The sequence below is a fragment of the Mesoplodon bidens genome (genome assembly GCF_964165515.1).
Source record: "Mesoplodon bidens genome assembly, chromosome: 13".
NCBI lineage: Eukaryota > Metazoa > Chordata > Mammalia > Artiodactyla > Ziphiidae > Mesoplodon > Mesoplodon bidens.
In genome coordinates this window covers 40,364,163-40,384,045 of record NC_138169.1, presented here as the reverse complement: position 1 = coordinate 40,384,045, position 19,883 = coordinate 40,364,163, and the positions used below count along the sequence as shown (strand labels likewise).

General features: G+C 43.8%; 1 protein-coding gene across 1 annotated transcript in view; it reads left to right on the top strand.

Moving 5' to 3' along the window:
- The window catches only part of NPC1 (NPC intracellular cholesterol transporter 1), a 49,423-nt gene that overhangs the window by 11,645 nt on the left and 17,895 nt on the right, over positions 1-19,883 (top strand). The window contains exons 3-10 of the mRNA XM_081253136.1: positions 381-487; positions 2,436-2,611; positions 10,317-10,484; positions 11,051-11,300; positions 13,071-13,144; positions 13,725-14,095; positions 15,541-15,767; positions 18,470-18,570. Of these exons, the coding sequence (XP_081109262.1) occupies positions 381-487; positions 2,436-2,611; positions 10,317-10,484; positions 11,051-11,300; positions 13,071-13,144; positions 13,725-14,095; positions 15,541-15,767; positions 18,470-18,570 (1,474 nt within the window). The remainder of the gene's footprint in view (positions 1-380; positions 488-2,435; positions 2,612-10,316; positions 10,485-11,050; positions 11,301-13,070; positions 13,145-13,724; positions 14,096-15,540; positions 15,768-18,469; positions 18,571-19,883) is intronic.

The window sequence follows — 19,883 nt, the reverse complement described above, 5'->3', positions numbered from 1 at the left end:
CTGGACTTACTCCTTTCATCAGAATTATTAAAGGCATTCGACATTCCCTGGAGTGACTGAGGGAAAGAGTAAATAGCATTCTGGTTAAACTTAACCAAATAACCTAAAAAGAGGTAACATGATGGTCAAGGGAGGAAAGTGAGCTTCCCAATTAGAAAAAAAAAATTAAAATGCTTCTACTGCCTCTACTTTTGTGAATCCCTAGTTATAAACAGTAAATCTGATAACCTTTTAAAAGAATTCTGCAAGCACTTTGCATATAGGTGTCTCACCCTTGTGTACCTAAAAAGGGCGATATGAATAAAATGGTCTTATATTTGAGGAATGCTTGTCCTTATTTAACTGTGCTCCTCTGATGTCCGTGCTTTCTCACCCGAAAGGAACTCTGTCCAGGGTTCTTCTTCGGCAACGTCAGTCTTTGCTGTGATGTTCAGCAGCTTCGGACACTGAAAGACAACCTGCAGCTGCCTCTGCAGTTTCTGTCCAGGTGGGTTGACCGCCAGGCATGCAGGAAAAATGGGTTTAAAAGTTAGTTCTTGTTTTAAGGATGCTATCTTACGACTTCTCAGAAATAAACAGTAACTTCTGATAAAGTAATAATTATCAGACTCAGTTCTCTCTTTACATTCAGAGTTGCTACTTGGTTTTCCTCTGAGATGTCTTCATCCCAAAGGGGACCTGCACTGGGGTCTGGGTCCTTTCAGACTTGAGCCCTTTCGTGCTGTGGGGAGGAGAGGGGTTTCTGCCCATTTCTCTGACCTGAGACCCTCCTCCGAGCAGTCCTCTGCATTGCCTCCCTCCCCTGCTTTGTGCGTGGTTCTCTCTTCCTATGGTGACCCAGGCCTCAGTAGAGCCGGCCTTTGGTAACTGCTCAAAGCTTGTTTTGGCAGAGTCGGCTGGTTTTGTCAAAATTAGTTTGCCATCCAGTGTGTTCTGTGTGACCCGGGCAGTGAAAAGGGCTTCGTAATACATGTTCTCTAAGCTTACCCAGCAGTTCTCGAATGTGCAGAAGAACGAACTGGTGGTGGTCTTTAGAACAGCACGTTGAGCACCGTGATAAAGGCAGATGGGAAGGACATGTGCTTCTCTATGCAGGTGTCACTGCAGGTGACAGGGCACAAGTCGGTGTCCGCTAGGAAACCTTGCTTCTTCTCAGATTTTCAGTCGGCAATGTAGAGTGGAAAACCATCTGTAAATTGTTCTCTGAGGACAACAAACAATATAATAGATCAGAAAGTTGAGACTCTAATCAGGCCAGCTTATCTTGTGGAAGGAAGCCTAGTGGATGTTGCTGTAGCCAGATTGGAGCTGTCAGTTAGCCAAAATACATTTATCTAGCACCTGCTCTACGTGAGGTATTATGGGCATAAGTGAGGTATTATGGGCGTAAACATCAAAAGATAACCAAGTTTTCCCCGTGTTGTCAGAGGTAGCAAAGCTTTATTTATAATAGCAAACAGTGAGATGCTAATATGGAATACTATGCAGCTGTCCAAACTGATGACTGTAGAGATTAAATGGAGTAACATAGAAAGAGGTTTGTAATTTACGGAAAGTAGTAGAAAACTGTGCACCCCAAGAGCGAATTCTGTTTGAATGGTGTAATTGTTGTTCCTGTTTGTCACAGTAAAGCACGGAACTCCTGAAAGCAAGTCATTGTGGGTGTCTGCTCCTTCACTAGACCAGAGGCTTTGAAGGCTGGGACCACACCTTCCTTGTTCTGTGTCACCGCGTGTGATCGTCTGGATGGGTTCAGAGTAGAGAGCAATCTTGATTGGTTTTGTTGCAAGAATGCAAGTCTGATGAAGCAATAGCTTTTGCCGATAATGGTGAACCAAAGAGGAGAGAGAGGTCTTCTGCCACATAACTGGTCAACATTAGAAGCTTAAACTTTGAACCTGGAAGACAGCAGACAGTTGTGGTTCTTATGAAAACCCGGGTGCTTCTGAAATGCATGCAGCCAGAGGATACCACTGCTATTCTCTTTATCTTCTCATGTCACGGGGAAATCCTCTTGTGTTTAGAGAGAGCCTGGGATTATCTGGGGATCGGAAGAGAGTCCTTCAGTAGGTTATAAGATGAAAACTAATGTGTAAATCTCATTTTTTCCCTTTTTTCTTCTCAATCAGAATTGTCACCATGATGCTTCTAAGTCCTTCTAACTTCAAGACAGAGAAAACATGTCTGAATTATAAAGTGCAGAATTCAGAGAGCATTTGTCTCTTTTTGAAATTACATCTGGGCAGCACAAATGTAGTAATTAGGGCAGTTTCTAAACAGGTGTCTACTTTAACATGAGGTTTTAGGTTTGGAATTGCTGGGTTTAATATGTCCTCATGTTAATCCATTTGCCATTTTACAATAAATTTTAAACATTCTTTTTGCTGGCCCTATTATCCGTGAAATCATATACAGTAGTTTACTTTTCCTTTTAGATGTCCATCCTGTTTTTATAACCTAATGAACCTGTTTTGTGAGCTGACATGTAGCCCTCGACAAAGTCAGTTTCTGAACGTTACAGCAATGGAAGATTATGTTGATCCTGTTACAAACCAGACAAAAACAAACGTAAAAGAATTACAATACTATGTTGGAGAGAGTTTTGCCAATGGTAAGTAAACTTTTAAATTATTCCTCTTTTATATTTGGTATCAGGACAGTGGATCAAATTGTCCCTTTCTGTTGTCCTGTCAACTCTGAAAATGACAGTTTTTAGTTCCATTGGCCTTGAAATGTGAGTTGTTGCTTTGCTTGTATCCTGGGACTTGAGCTACAACCTTTTATACAATCTCCTTAAAGTATTTGCTTTAACGCCTTCCTAAGTATAAGTTCCCACATGGAAATTTTTAGTATGTGCAAGCTTATTTCTATACATTTTAGAAACCATTGGAACTTTGGTTCTAGTGGACATGAAAGGCATAACTTCATGAATTACTGCAAGACTGAGGAGATGGGGTGGAAGGTAGAACTAGTTGGCAGAGGAGAGATTTTTGACCTTAAAGAAACAGATCACACAAAAAAAACAAAAAAACAAAAAAAAGAAACAGATCACGAGAAGGGAAAGTAAGCAGGTATAACAAATAGGAGGAAGGGTACCCCAGCAACTAGAAATCATAGAACACTCTGAAAAAGACCATGTCATGTTTGTTGAAAATGACTGAAATGAAAGAATTCTAAAAGAATAAATAGGACACTAAGGAAAAAGAATGAACAGATTAGAAATAGAACTGTAGGGCTTCCCTGGTGGCACAGTGGTTAAGATATATAACAGGCAGGCAGTGGTTAAGAATCCGCCTGCCAATGCAGGGGACACAGGTTCAAGCCCTGGTCTGGGAAGATCCCTCATCCCATGGAGCAACTCAGCCTGTGCACCACAACTACTAGGCCTGCGCTCTAGAGCTGCGCGCCACAACTGCTGAGCCTGTGTGCCACAATTACTGAAGCCTGCGTACCTAGAGCCTGTGCTCCGCAACAAGAGAAGCCACTGCAATGAGAAGCCCACACACTGCAACGAAGAGTAGCCCCCACTTGCCACAACTGGAGAAAAGCCCACGTGCTGCAACAATGACCCAATGTAGCCAAAAATGAAAAAAAAAAAGGAATAGTCATTTAAGTGGATTAAAAGAAGATTAGATGCAGCTGAATAAAGAATGTGCCCAAAAACAATAAATAAAATAAGAAAATAATTCATCAAAGTTGTTGACTATAAGAGCAACATATAAATTTAATTATAATGATCAGTTAAAAACGTAACAAAAAAACTTACTAGAAAAAAGATCCCATTCACAAAAGCAACAAAAAGTAGGGTACCTAGGAATAAATCTACCAAAAGATGTGACATAAAAGACACTCTGACAGGATGAAGAGAGATCATTCTGTGTAGAAACAGAACCATCCATGTGGACAGTTGATACAGGTGTGTTGTTATAAATCATTAAGGGAAAGAGTGGGCTAGTTGATAAATGGAGTGAGCAATTAATTATTCATCTAATTTTTATTTTTGATTAACAAAGTAAAAATCCTAATCTTGGAAATTTTTAGAAGTAAATATAGAATGTCTTTATGACTTTAAGGTAAGAAAGGATTCTAGACAAGAGAGGAAAAGCAGAAACCAGAAGTGAAAGGATTTATAAATACAGATAATTAGCATCTGTAGCAATCAGTGAAATGCAGATTAAAACAGTGAGCTACCATTTCACGTATCAGATTGGCACAGATTTAAAAATTGGTCAATTCGAAACATTGGTGGGGATGTAGAGGCAGAGGAATGCTAATATGCTACTCCACTGGAAACTGTAGCTCGGTGTGAGTGTTTGAAACCCATTTGAAAAATAGTTTTGCAATACCTGGTAAACTTGAAGATAAATATACCCTCACCGCAGAAAGTCCACTTAGAGGTGCCTACCTTAGAGAAACTCTTAATGCATGTAAGGAGGGAGAACCATATAAAAACGTTCATTGTAGCATTTCTGTGATCATGAAAAATTGGAGACATCAAGAGAATGAGAAGACAAGCACAGACAGGGAGAAAATATTTGCAAAAGACATAATCTCATAAAGGACTGTTACCCAAAATATATGAAGAATTCTTAAAACTCAACGATAAGGAAGTGAACAACCTGATTGAAAAGTGGACAAGAGACCTGAACAGACACCTTACCAAAGAAGATACATGAATAGCAGATAAGCATGTGAAAAGATGTTCAACATCATGTCATTAGGGAATTCTAAACTAAAACAACAACGAGGGACTTCACTGGTGGCACAGTGGTTAAGAATCCGCCTGCCAACACAGGGGACACGGGTTCAATCCCTGGTCCAGGAAGATCCCACATGCCTTGGAGCAACTAAGCCCATGCGCCACAATTACCGAGCCTGTGCTCTAGAGCCTGCGTGCCACAACTGCTGAAACCCACGTGCTCTAGGGCCCGTGTACTGCAGCTGTTGAGCCACGTGCTGCAACTACTGAAGCTCACACGCCTAGAGCCCATGCTCTGCGCACCACAACGAAGGGTAGCCCCCGTTTGCTGCAACTAGGGAAAGTGTGCACGCAGCAATGAAGACCCAATGCAGCCACAGAAAAACAAAAAAACAATGATACCACTACACACCTATTAGAATGGCCAAAATCCAAAACCCTGACACCCCCAAATGCTAGCGAGGATGTGGAGCTACGGGAACTCTCATTCATTGCTGCTGGGAATGCAAAATGGTATAGCCACTTTGGAAGACAATTTGGCAACTTCTTAGAAAATGAAAAATATTCTTTTTTTAACATCTTTATTGGAGTATAATTGCTTTACAGTGTTGTGTTAGTTTCTGGTGTATAACAAAGTGAATCAGTTATATGTATACTGAAAAACATTCTTACCACACGTTCTAGTAATCATGCTCCTTGGTTTTCACCCAAAAGAGTTGAAAATACATATCCACATGAAAACCCACACGTGGATGTTTGTAGCAGCTTCATGCATAACTGCCAGACTTGGAAGCAACCAATAATGTCTTTCAGTAGGTGAATGGAGAAACCGTGGTACCTCCAGACAACAGAATATTATTCAGCACTGAAAAGAAACAAGCTATCAAGCCATGGAGAGACATGGAGGAGCCTTAAATGCATGTTACTAAGTGAAAGAAGCCAACCTGAAAAGACTATATACTGTGCGATTCCAACTCTTTGACACTTTGGAAAAGGCAAAACTATGGAGACCGTAAAAAGATCAGTGGTTGCCAGGGGTTGGGGACAGGGAGAGACGAATAGGTGGAGCACAGGGATTAGGGCAGTAAAACTAATAGTTGATACTATAATGGTGGATGTGTGTCATTATATGTTTGCCAAAACTCTAAAGAATGTACAGTACCTAGAGTCAACCGTAACATAAACTGTGGACTTTGGGCGAATATGATGTCAATGTAGATTCATCATTTGTAACAGATGCACAACTCTGGTGCTGCTGGTAGTGGGGAGGTTGTGCTTGTGTAGAGGCGGTGGTTATATGGGAACCCTCTGTGCTCTCTGCTCAGTTTTACTGTGAACCTAAAATGCTCTAAAAAATAAAGCCCATTTAAAAAAAAAACATTGGAGACACTAAATGCTAATTAAGAGGAGAACAGATAGTATACTGGAGCATAGTCATAGTCTGTTATGTTAAAATGGATGAATTAGGATTGTGTCAGTCACGTGAATGACACTTAAAAATACTGACTGAAAGTAACAGAACATATGTAGTATGTTTATATTAAACAGTACTACATATTTATGGATATAGTATATCATAAAAGTACACAAACGTGCATGGGAAAAATAAACATCAAACTCAGGATTGTGATTACCTTGGGGAAGGGGGGCTGCCCATAGGAAGGGATAGTGAGGGAGCTTCAGCTATATCTATAATGTGTTTTTGTTAATGTTGAGGCAAATGTTGTAAAATAGTAAGATCGGTAGAGATGGGTGGCAAGTACATGAGAATCATATTCTCCATATTTTCCATATCCTTGAACTATTTGATAAATTAAAACCTGAAAACCAAATGGTTAGCTGGAAGATATGAGGGAATTACTCAGAAAACAGCATAGAGATATAAAGTTCTGGAAATCATTAAAAGTGACATATGGGGGTAAGAGAGCTGGGGAGAGACAGTAAGCAAAAGGATAATGGCTGGGGATTTTCCAAAATGGATGAGAGATGAATCTTCAGACTTAGGAAAAGAAAATGAATCCTTAAACCAGGTAAATTAAGAAGAAATAGAATAGGGGCTTACCCGGCAGTCCAGTGGTTAAGACTCCTTGTTTCTACTGCAGGGGGCGTGGATTTCACCCCTGGTCGCAGAACTAAGATCCCACATACTGCATGGCGTGGCCAAAAAAAAAAAAAAAGAGAGAATATATATATATAAATCAGTTGTATTTCTATACACTTGAAATGGACAATCTGGAAGTGAAATTTAAAAAAAAATTCCATTTACAATAGTATCAAAAAGAATAAAATATTTAGGAATAAATTTAACAAAAACAGTGTGAAACATATTCTAAAAGCCAAAGAACATTATTAAAAGAAATTAAAGAGGATCTTTATAATTGGAAAGGCATCTTGTGTTCATGGATCAAAGACTTAATATTGTTATAAGATGGCAGTACTCCCCAAATTGATCTATAGAGCCAGTGCAATCCCTATCAGAATCCCAACTGACTTCTTTGTAGAAATGGACAGGCTGATTTTTAAATTCACATGAAATTACAGGGGACCCAGAATAGCCAAAACAATCCTAAAAAAGAAGAACAAAATAGGAGGAATCACACTTCCCAGTTTCAAAATTTACTAACCAACGAGTGGAAATCAAGATGGTATGGTACTGGTATAAGGATAGACATACAAAGAAATGAGACAGAATTGACAATAATCCCATACATCTATGGTCATCTGATTTTTGACAAGGGTGTCAAGACCATTCAATGGGGGAAAGAATAGTCTGCAACAAGTGGTCTTGGACAATTGGATAGCCACGTGTAAAAGAACAAAGTTGTACCCTTACCTCACACCATATACAAAAATTAACTTAAAATGTTTGCAGCAACATGGATGGACGCATTATGCTAAGTGAAATAAGTCAGACAGACAAAATTAAATACTGTGTTATCTCACTTATATATGTGGGATCTAAAAAATACAACAAACTAGTGAATATAACCAAAAAGAAGGAGACTCAGATATAGAGAACAAACTAGTGGTTACCAGTGGCGAACGGGGGCGGGGCAGCATATAAACCTGGGGGAGTGGGAGGTACAAAATATTGGGTATAAGATAGACTCAAAGATGTACTGTACAACATGAGGAATATAGCCAGTATTTTGCAATAATTTTAAATGGAGTGTATCCTTTAAAAATTGCATTTAAAAACTTAAAATGGATCAAAGACCTAAATGTAAGAGCTAAAACTAGAAAAGTCTTAGAAGAAAACATCAGGATTAAAAATTTAAAAAAAAGAAAAAACCATCAGGATAAATCTTCATGACCTGAGATTTGGCAATGAATTCTTAGATATGACAGCAAAAACATGAGCAAACAAAAGGAAGAAATAGGTATCTTGGACTTGATCAAAATAAAAAACTTGGGCTTCCCTGGTGGCGCCGTGGTTGAGCGTCCGCCTGCCGATGCAGGGGACACGGGTTCGTGCCCCGGTCCGGGAAGATCCCACGTGCTGCGGAGCGGCTGGGCCCGTGAGCCATGGCCGCTGAGCCTGCACGTCCGGAGCCCGTGCTCCGCAACGGGAGAGGCCACCGCACCGCAAATAAATAAATAAATAAATAAATAAATAAAAACCGTGTGCTTCAAAGAACACCATCAAAAAGAGGTGAAAATTTGCAAATCATGTATTTAATAAAGGATTTGTGTCTAGAATATACAAAGACTTCTAACACCTCGATACGCAGATAACCCAATTTAAAAATGGGCAAACGAGTAAACATTTCTCCAACATGTTATACAAGTGGTCAGTAAACTCATGGAAAGATGCTTGAGATCATTAGTCATCAAGGAAATGCAAATCAAAACCACAATGAGGTACCGCTTCACACCCACTAGGGTGGCTAGAATCAAAAACATAACAAATGTTGGCCAAGATGTAGAGAAAGTAGAACCTTCATACACTGCTGGTGGGGATGTAAAATGGTGCAGTCACTTTGGAAAACAGTCTGGCAGTTCCTGAAACAATTAAACACAGAGTTACCATATGACCCAGCAGTTCCACTCACAAGAGAAATGAAAACATATGTTCATAATAGGTGGAAACAATGAAGATATCCATCAACTGATACATATATAAACAAAATGTGGTACATCCACATGACGCAATATTATTTGACCATAAAAAGGAATGAAATATGGATCCATGCTGCAACATGGATGGACCTTGAAAACATCATGCTAAGTGGTAGAAGCCAGTCAAAAGACTGTATATTATATGATTACATTTATATGAAATGTCCAAAATAGGCAAATCTATAGAGACAAAAGTAGATGAATGGTTGCTTAGGGCTTGAGGGGACGGGGAGATAAGGGAGCATTAGTTAAAGATACCAGGTTTCTTTTTTTTTTTTTTTGCGGTACGCGGGCCTCTCACCGTTGTGGCCTCTCCCGTTGCGGAGCACAGGCTCCGGACGCGCAGGCCCAGCGGCCATGGCTCACGGGCCCAGCCGCTCCGCGGCATGTGGGATCTTCCCAGACTGGGGCACGAACCCGCGTCCCCTGCATCGGCAGGCGGACTCTCAACCACTGCGCCACCAGGGAAGCCCCCAGGTTTCTTTTTTTAAGGTGATGAAAGTGTTTTAAAATTGACTGTGGTGGTGATTGCACATATCTATGAATATGCTGAAAGCCATTATATTTTAACTTTAGATTGATGAATTGTATGGTATGTGAATTATCTCAATAAAGCTATTTAAAAAAGGAATCCATACCTAAATATAGCTCATAAAAACTATAAAATTCCAAAGACAAATATCAAGTAGAGAAAAGATAGAAATCACTTCCAAGCAAGTAGAGAAAAGATAGAAATCACTTCAAAAGAATGACAGTTGGAGATTTTCTAACCAGCACTGATAGAGGCCTGAAGGCAATGGAATTATCATAGTTCTAAAGAAGCTACTATCGCTCTAGCTAAATTGTCTTTCAAGAGTGAGGGTAAAGCACAATGAATTTATAAGTATCTCCTTAAAGTTTAGGGGAAGAAGGTCCTGGGAGGTTTCTAACAAGCAGGGACGGGTAATTGAATATTAAGATAGGACCCATTACCACTGCTTCCTTATGTGCAAAATGTCATTGACATTCTTACTTCGTGTGTTGTCTTTATGCATACTAAAATAAAACCCCAAAAGAGAGTGGTATTAGGGTCATTCACATGTGAAGTCTGTCCTGAAACCAATTTTTACCCTGGAAGTGCCAGCATTCTCCAGCTGTAGAGCTTCCTGGAACCAGCTTTGCTGGCTGAAGAGGCACTCAGATCCTTCGCTTCTCCTTGCTCGGCCTTCAGGATGCTGTTGCATGCACTGGGGGTGATACCGGGATGACGTAAGCCTTTACTGTCTTTGACTTTTAAGTTGCTTGGAACCTGGCCTGATGTTACTTGTAGGGTGACAAGCTGGTTTCAGAGGTGACCTCCGATCCCGCCCTTAGCGTTTACTGTCCCGAGTCCCAGCCCGCGGCTCCCGCTTGCAGTGTGTCTGGATTTCCAAGGTCACATGTGAGAGGCCTCTGGTAAGATCTCATCTGGTGAGTTAAAGCAGCACAGCTTCAGCCTTTTCCCTTACTCCCCTGCCAGCCATGTACAATGCCTGCAGGGACGTGGAGGCCCCCTCAAGTAACGAGAAAGCCCTGGGGCTGCTGTGCGGGAAGGAGGCCGAAGCCTGCAACGCCACCAACTGGATCGAGTACATGTTCAACAAGGACAACGGCCAGGCGCCCTTCACCATCACGCCCGTCTTTTCAGGTGGGGATGAAGACCTCCACGTTTGGTGTATTAGGATTTCTTTTAAAGCCCAGGAACCTTAACCTGCAGTAGGAAGATAAATTCAGATCCCTAGGTCCTAGAGTTTCCTCCAGCGAGAGAGGTAACTAGAGCATTTATCCTACCCCTGGTTGGTTAGGGGCTGGGCATGGGAGTGGAGAGAGAAGAATTGCCTTCAGGTGTTGCTACAGAATTGAAGGAATAAGCTGTTTTTAAAAAAAAGTTTTTTCAAAAGCTCTGCCATAGCGTTAGACTAGCTCCTCAGTGGAGATAAAACTTGATTGAAGGTTTACTGTGGAATGTGGTGGACTTGGATCTCAGTGACAAACCCTATGCCCAGAGTTATAGAGGTTAACTTAAAATTTTACAGGACTAAGCAGCAAAACATAACTTGATCCCCCAGAAACCTCCAGTCCTTTTTATTCTTCCATTTGTGTTACTTCTTTCAGTGTGCTTGTCATTGGGTTTAAATAGAATTTAATACAAGCCTTGTAGTGTTTGCTTTTTTTTAATGGAAATTTTCTCACTCAACACAATCCTTCCCACAGATCTGCCAGCCCATGGGATGGAGCCCATGAACAATGCCACCAAGGGCTGTGACGAGTCCGTGGATGAGGTCACGGGGCCCTGCAGCTGCCAGGACTGCTCGATCGTCTGTGGGCCCAAGCCCCAGCCCCCAGCCCCTCCTGTTCCCTGGAGGATCCTGGGTCTGGACGCCATGTACGTCATCATGTGGAGCACCTACATGGCATTCCTGCTCGTGTTTTTTGGTGCATGCTTTGCCGTGTGGTGCTACAGGTAATCCGTTTTGTTTTTCCTCCAGGACAAGAAGAGCAAAATTACCCAAGTGGCACTTCTAGCTTTCGCTCAGTAGACTTTGGTTCATTAGAATAGGAAACAAATATCTGCATGAATACCATTCCACGAATTGCTTATGCCCTGCAACTAGTCAATAATCAAAAGCCTATTTAGCCATTGAAACATTTGAAGTCAGTTTTATTGATTTATTCAAAATGGCATGTGATTTAAAGCAGCCATTCTTTAACAAAGTCTCATGAGCCAAATCTGATTCAAATCCTTTCAAATGCAGTACTGTAGTCCTTTTAGATATCTGCATCTTGACTTAAGGACAACACATGTTTTTAAAACTTTTTATTTTGAAATAATTTTAGACTCACCGAAAGGGTACAAAAATAGTAGAGTTTATTTATATCTTCTACTGGCTTCCTCTAGTGTTACAACGCACATCACCCATGGGATATAATTTAATCAAAACCATGAAAATAACATTGGTTTACTGTTGTTGGCTAAACCGCAATCTTTTTTCAAGTTTCACCAGTGTTTTCTCTAACACCCTTTTTCTGTTTCAGGATCCCATGTCACGTTCACTTTTTGTTTTATTCATCTCCTCCAATCTGTGACAGTTTCTCATCTTTCCTTTTCTCTTATGGCCTTGACACTTTTGATGAGTGCTGGTCAGTTATTTTGTAAAATGTGCCCCAGTTTGGCTTTATCTGATATTTTCTCGTGATTAGGTTGAGGTTAGGTGTTTTTGACAATATCACAGAAGTGACGTGTCTTTCTCAATGTATCATATCAAGGGCTTATGATGTCAATATGTCTCATCACTGGTGAGGTTAGCCTCGATCACTTGGTTAAGAAGGTGTCTGCTGGGTTTCTCCACTACAGTAATAGTGAAGTTACTATTTCTCCCTTTGGAGTTGATAAATATCTTAGAGGAGGTATGTTGAGACTATGTTAATACCTTGTTTCTCCTCAAACTGTCGCCCACTGATTTTAGCATCCATCCGTGGATCTTGTCTTCAACACTTATTTCCTGTGGTGTTTGCCTGCTGGTGCCTTTGTATTTCCCTCGTTCCTTCTCCATTTACTAACTGGGCTTACTCTGTACAGAGTTATCCCTTCTTCTCTACTTATTTATTTATTCAGTTACGTTTACGTCATGACTTTTAAAAAAAATTCTGTGGTCTCTGTTCAGTATCATCATTTATCTTATTGCTAAATTTTCCCAGTTTCAACCACTGGGAGCATCTTCTGGTGGCTCCTATGCTTTTTTAAGCATGCCCCACCCCACCCCACCCCCCCAATTCTCAAGCTTGTTCTTATTTTCTGGAATCACAAGATGTTCTCTTATTTTCCCTGCTCCAGCCCTAGAAGCATCCTCTTCTGCAAGGAGTCCTGGTTCCTTTCATTGGAGAATGGTGTTTAGAAACCAAGATCTAGGCACTAGATGTGCTCATGGCTCCTGCAATATAGTGTTTACTGTGTTTTTAAAGAACCTAAAACTTTTAAATGTAAATGAGGGCTACAAGGTGAAATTATCCTTTATTAATTTTTTTTCTAATACCCTCATAAATTCTCCCCTGAGACTGATGAGCAGAGAGACCCAGAGCAAGGGAACTTAAGGGAAGGCAGGCACCAATTAGGGAGGAAGCAGACAGGATGAGGAAGTGAGCTTTCAATGGGAAAGCTCGCGTGGGAACGTCAGAAGAACAGCCTCACTGTGCCGAGGTCCATGAACACGACTTGCATGCTTTTATTTTCCAGAAAACGGTATTTTGTCTCCGAGTACACCCCCATTGATGGCAATATTGCTTTCTCTGTAAATGCCAGTGACAAAGGTAGGCACGTTAGTACTTAACTAAAAGGGTTGGGACCATGTTGGCACGAGAGCATTCATTTCCTTGACAAACGTTTATATGCCTGTTCCAGGAGAGGCCCTGAGCCTGTGCCGAGGACACGGCTGTGATGGAGACAGGGTCCTTGCCTTTGTGGCACTAACAACCTGGTCAGGGTGGCAGATCAGAGCCACGCAGTTAATAATAGCAGTAGAATGATCCTGGCCTGGGATGAGAGCTGTGGAGGCGCCAGCGTGGCGGGCTGAGAGCCAGGGTAGCAGGAAAGGTTGGAGGGAACTGCTCTGGACAGAGTGCTGAGAGCACTTTGTTTTTCCGAGGCTTGTGTGTGAGCACTGTTCCTCTAGGGGTGGGGATAGGTGTGGGCAGGTGAGCAGGGCCGCTTCCAGAGCAGACAAGTAGCTGGTGGGGGGCGGGCAGGGGATCGTCCTGTGCACGTCCCGGTGTGTCCTGTGTGGGCGCAAGTCCCGTTGTGGGCAGTGGTAGCTGATGCTCTCCCCGTTCCGACTTTCAGGAATGGCTTGGCTCTTAACCTCCACCCTCTCTTCCTCTCCCGCTCTTCCAGGGGGGCCGTCCTGCTGTGACTCTCTGGGTGCCGCCTTCGAAGCCCGTCTCCAGCGGCTCTTCGCACAGTGGGGCTCGTTCTGCGTCCGACACCCCGGATGCATCGTGTTCTTCTCCGTGGCCTTCATCGCCGCCTGTTCTTCGGGCCTGGTGTTTGTGCAGGTCACAACAGACCCGGTGGACCTCTGGTCTGCGCCCGGCAGCCAGGCGCGCCGGGAGAAGGAGTACTTCGACACACACTTTGGACCTTTCTTCCGCACCGAGCAGCTCATCATCCAGGCCCCCCTCACCCAGCCGCACGTGTACCAGCCCTACCCCTCTGGAGCCGACGTGCCCTTTGGGCCTCCACTTGCCATAGACATCTTGCACCAGGTAATCTGCTCTTTGCAGAAATCAATTCCGGGGGACATGACACTTTGTCAGCTTTTGACCAGTTTATTTGATGTGGGTTTGAGGCTGAGTGTGGTGGTTTATCTTGTGAACCTTAATGATAAAAGTAAAGGCGCTTTTCGCTTAATTTTCAAAAAAGTGATAGCTGTTGAATTTAATGAAACATTTACTGTAGACCGCTTTGGTATTTATTTCATACAGATGGTCTTGCTTGAAATTGAGATAAGCGTTTCTCTTTTGAAACAGAATGTATTTATAATTCACCTAAGAACTTATGGATTTTTTCCCGTGATAATTAAAAAGTAATACACCAGGACCTAAAGGGATAAAGCCTCTTACGCTGTCCTGGGGACCTAGGAAGGAGCTGCTGGATCACTGCTGATCCACCTGCAGGAATGAACTTAGTGTTGCCTGAATGTGGGCTCCCTGCCTGCATTTGGTGGGAGGTGCATTTGGAACGAGATCCATCCCGTGGTCTTACAGAGGCTTTTAAACCTGCCCGTTCTCCCTTATCACACTTATCTGTAAATAAACTGCATCCACTTATTTTTTAATGAACAATTGCACAGTTGCATGGTTTTTCCTATAAACATTGCTCTTGCCCTACAGAAAGTCTTGATAGCTTGAAAAAACATCAAAATATTCTCAAGACTTTAGTAGGATCTTTTTTCCACCCAATGACTGTCTGTTGCTTTTTCCCAGCTTGTTGCAAAAGGTGCAAATGTTGTCATTTACCTCCTGGAATATATTCTCTATTAGAAAGTACGAGAATATACATAAATAATCATAGTATGGAGGAAGGTGGTATTTGTTTGTGAGGGGAGGGAGTGTCAGGAAGATCAGGCAGATGACCCCAGGCTCCCCTCTGTGGCCTCGTGGGTCCCTGTGGAGAAGGGTGGGAGGGCAGATGTTCGTGTGTCCTGCGCTGGGACCTGACCTCTCGTGGTGCCCCCTCCTCTCTCTGGGTGCCTGTAGGTGGGGTCTCCATCCCAGTTTGCTGTTCCTCAGCAAAAATATGTTTGGGTTTTTTTTAAGATTTTTTTTTTTATGGGGACCATTTTTTAAGTCTTTATTGAATTTGTTACAGTATTGCTTCTGTTTTATGTTTTGGTTTTTTGGCTGCAAGGCATGTGGGATCTTAGCTCCCCAACCAGGGATTGAACCCTCACCCCCTGCATTGGAAGGTGAAGTCTTACCCACTGGACCGCCAGGGAAGTCACCAAACATATGTTTAAAGACGAATTTTTTTATTTTTTATTTTTTATTTTTTTTTTTACCCATCGTGTGTCTCAGCCTTCCCTGTCTCAGGAAGGAGTTTCGCCAAATACTCTTTACCTTCTGACCCCTCCGGGCGATAACGGTTAGTCAACCTCTGAGGGAAAACTGATACATTTCTGGGTTTGTTTATTTTAAAAATCATCCTTCAGGTTCTTGACTTACAGACAGCCATCGAGAACATTACTGCATCTTACAACAATGAGACTGTGACACTCCAGGACATCTGCTTGGCCCCCCTCTCACCATATAACAAGCACTGCACCATCATGAGCATGTTAAATTACTTCCAGAACAGCCATTCCGTGCTGGACCACAGAGTAGGAGACTACTACTTTGCGTACGCGGATTACCACACACACTTCCTGTACTGCGTTCGGTAAGTGGCGGGGACAGTCCTTCCTTCATTCCTCCAACATTGGAGCCCTTGCTGTGGCCACACGCCGCTGTAGGTACTGGAGCCCCAGCAGGGATAAACAGCGGGATCCTCCCGGCAAAGCCTTCGTTCTAATGAAGGGAGGCAGAGGGTGAACGGTAGCCGCTGGCCCTGACGCCGGGTTGAGATGGTGCCAGGTCGAGGCGATGCTGTGGGGAAAGGAAGCTGGGCGAGGGCGGGGAGTGCAGGGGGCGTGCTGCTCTCGGTGCAGCGGAGACCTGCTCAGCAGAAGGGAAGACGGGGGCCTGGGAGAGTTGGGGTGGGGGGGTGGGGGGAGTGTTCCGTGTAGACGGGCAGCAGGTACAAAGGCCCTGGGGCGGGGCGTTCATGGTGTGTCATCGAGGAACAGCAGGTACCACTCAGCCCCTGACTCCCGCCTGGATTGATAACACATAGTTGCATCTACCACACCACCCCAGGCATTCCTGAGCTGGTTAAATAGTGCAAAAATAGAAGCCTGTAGTGCTTTTTCTTGTCTTTCAAGTATAAATTTATTTCATGATACTGAGTTTTTAGAACGTGCAGCATCCCCTCGAGGAGTGGGGGCTGGATTAGAGTGCAGTTAGATCGGAGGGCACTGAAGCTGCTTCCCCTCGGAGGCTCGACTGGCTGGGCAGGGTGCGTGCGTGTGAGAAGCCGTGCTTGGTGACCTGTGAGGTGATCTTTAGGCCTGTCCCGCGGTAGGAGGAGCGGCTTGCGGCTGCTGTCTCTGGATGCCATGTACCTTGGCCTGATATCTGGCCCAGAGACAGTTGTTCAGCCAATCAGACCACCACTGTGGCTGTTTCTTTCTTTCTTTTTTTTTTTTTTGCGGTACGCGGGCCTCTCACTGTTGTGGCCTCTCCCGTTGCGGAGCACAGGCTCTGGACGCGCAGGCTCAGCGGCCATGGCTCACGGGCCCAGCCGCTCTGCAGCATGTGGGATCTTCCCGGACTGGGGCACGAACCTGTGTCCCCTGCATCGGCAGGTGGACCCTCAACCACTGCGCCACCAGGGAAGCCCTGGCTGTTTCTTCATTATGGAAGCAGAGAAATTATTCCTTGTCACCTGTGGTTTGGTGACCTTAGGTTCCGTCTCTTTTTGTTACTGGAATATGACTGACTCTAGGTGGTTGGGCTGTGTTTACTCTCTTCAGGATGTCACATCTATAAACACAAGCCCGTGAAACAATAAGTGTAGCCCGTGTACCCAAAGCAGTGTTCTCCGAAGGACAGGTGGTACAGGGCAGCCACGGGCAATTGGAAAAAAAGGTTCAGTATTATTTAACTTTAATTTTTAAAGAAAAAAGTTATTTTCTCTTTGTTTGTTTTACAAAATAAAAATCAACAGAATTTTGGCCGCAGGGGAGACGCATGAGATGGGTGTTTTGCCCGAGGGGAGCGTGGTTCACACAGGTGTGGAAACGCCACCGTGAGCACCTCCTCTCCTGCGCAGCAGGGGTGTGTGTTGTCTGTGGTTCTGCTTGTGCGTCCCCAGCTCTCAGCTCTCTCCTCACCCTCCACCTTTCCCTGGGCTGTTCCCCCTGGGGGCACGCAGGCCCTGCAGGAGCCCGGCTGGCCCAGAACCAAGCACAGACCTCCTGCTTCCTCCGCATCACATGATGGCATCAACGCCTACTGCTTATGGGATGCCTGGACTCTTCCTCATGTAACTCTTGTGGGTTTTAACCTCAGCATGAGCCCTCAAGCCTGCAGTGTGGCAGCAGAGCCCCACATGTGTGGGTTGACAGGACTCAGCTTCTGTGCAGCCCTGAAGCCCTGCTGTTCGCCCCCAGCAGTGACCTGACCTCCAGGACCTGAGCCTGTCCCTTGTCCCTCGGCGCTGAAGGGCGGTGGTTCACATTATATACACATTATTATATATATATATACCTTCACGTGTGCCCAGGGTCCGCCTGACTTCTGTGCTAAAATTCTGGTTCCCTGTCACCGGTTGTCTGTCTGTCTCTCGTGCACTGCTGGCGTCCCTGGCCTGGTCTCCCTGCTTCTTTCTTTCCTACTTCCAGACCTCCTTCCACTTTGCCACCGGAGTTATCTTTGTCAAACAGCTCATGACCTCCCTTTTGCCCAAACCTGATTGTTCCCCAGTGCCTACAGGATAAAAATCCAAACTGCTTAGCACGGCGCCTACTCCTTTTATCCACTGCTTCCCTCTTCCTTCCTAGCCCCACCCCCTGCCTGGGAGGCCCCCCTTCATGGGTACCCCATGCTCTAGACCCAGGACTTCCTGTGGTCCCTCAGGCCACCGTCCACTCTATCCTCTCCTGTACCTGTCCTCACGCTCTTTCTTCTCTTCCCGCCAGTGTGGTGTGTGGAAGCCCTCACTTCCTCCCTCCCAGGTGAAGCCCCCCTCAGCCTTAGAGACCTGGTCTGTACAACTCTTCTCTTTACGGTGGCGGTTTTCCCCACGGATTAGCGGCCCCCTCCTCTGTGCAGCAGGTGACATCAACCACATTGCGCTGCATGTGCCTGCCTCTCAGTGATGCTGAGCTCCCAAAAGCAACTACTGAACTGTTGTTATTCATCCAGGGAACCAACCTCAGGCCCACATTCTTAATCCGCCTCGTGACTGCTGGGTAAACGTTTAGGTCTCTGTGACGTCTTAAGGTTGTTCTAATCGGGTGGTGTTTTCTGAATTCTTGGCAGGGCTCCCGCCTCCCTGAATGACACCAGTTTGCTCCACGATCCTTGCCTGGGGACCTTTGGTGGACCAGTGTTCCCGTGGCTTGTGTTAGGAGGCTATGATGGTGAGAGAAGCTTTTACTTTTCCTGCTAGATAACGTAGTCTTGGTTCTGTCATTAACAGTCAAGTGGTAATTAACGAAGATTTCATCAATCGAGCACTCTTATTATTTACCCAGTATATTGGGTCCCAAATATAATATTTCCTTTGGCTTTGGGTTTTATTGTGCATTTGAAGGAAGTGGTGTTAGCCATTTTTAGGTTACTCTTGGGAAAGCTGTCGACAGCTAAGGACGTTTTCCCAGAGTAATGCCATTGTGTACATCCACGTAATACATTGCTCCGTTTCAGGGAGTTCATGGAACCCTTGAAACTCCTTGAGAGAGCCCCTGTGGAGTCTGTGGCCCTCTGGTTAAGAACATCTGTAATGGGGGAGAGATAATATGTGAGATGGGGGAAAGAAACAAAGTGGATAGATTTTTTCCTTCTAAACCAGTTGGCTAAGAATTCAAACACTTTTATAGTGGGAGAGGCTGTGGGTTTGCTCTTTGCTGGTTTCTGCAGCACCTTGGAGCAGATTATATTAGGTATGATGGGGTAATGAATCATGTGACAGCTTTGGCATCTGAAGCCTAATTACAGGCAGCCTAACAGGTTTTTCTCCAGCCTAATGAAGAAGCCAGATGTTCTTCTCCTCATCCAGTGGGAAGGGAGAAGTTGTGAGCTGTATTTAAATTTTACTCTGCCTTATGTAACACAATGTGGTTTCTACTCAGTGGGGAAAAGATGGTGTCACCAGCTGGGTAGCCACAGCCATCAAAATTAAATTTGTTCTCTACCTTATTCCTTCCACCAGAGTAAATTCCGATGGAACAAAGATTACAATATAAGAAGTGAAACTATTAAAGTACTAGAAGAGAATGCAGGATGAATTTTTTAAAATAATTTTTAAATGGAGAAGGCATTTCTAAGCAGGACAGACAATGCAGAAGCCACAAAAGGAAACACTGATGAATCTGACTGCATGAGAATTTAAAATTCCTGTGTAGAGAACAAACATAAAGTTTAAAAAACAGACAAACAGCCAACTGGAGAGAAAAAAAAAGTTAGTATACCTAACAGACAGCATTTCCTTAATACGTGGAGAGCTCTTGGAGAAAAGAGAGAAGGTCAGCCACCCAAAAGAAGAGTGGGCAGAGCCGTATGAGTGTTAACAGAAGAAGAAATACAAGTGGCTTTCAGTTATATGGGGAAAATGCTGAACCTCACTGCAAATTAGTGAAATGCCTCTCACTTCAATCTTTTACATAAGAGATTAGCAAAAATCTAAATGCCTGATAAAATCTTTTGTGGATGAATGTGGGGAAACCACATTGTT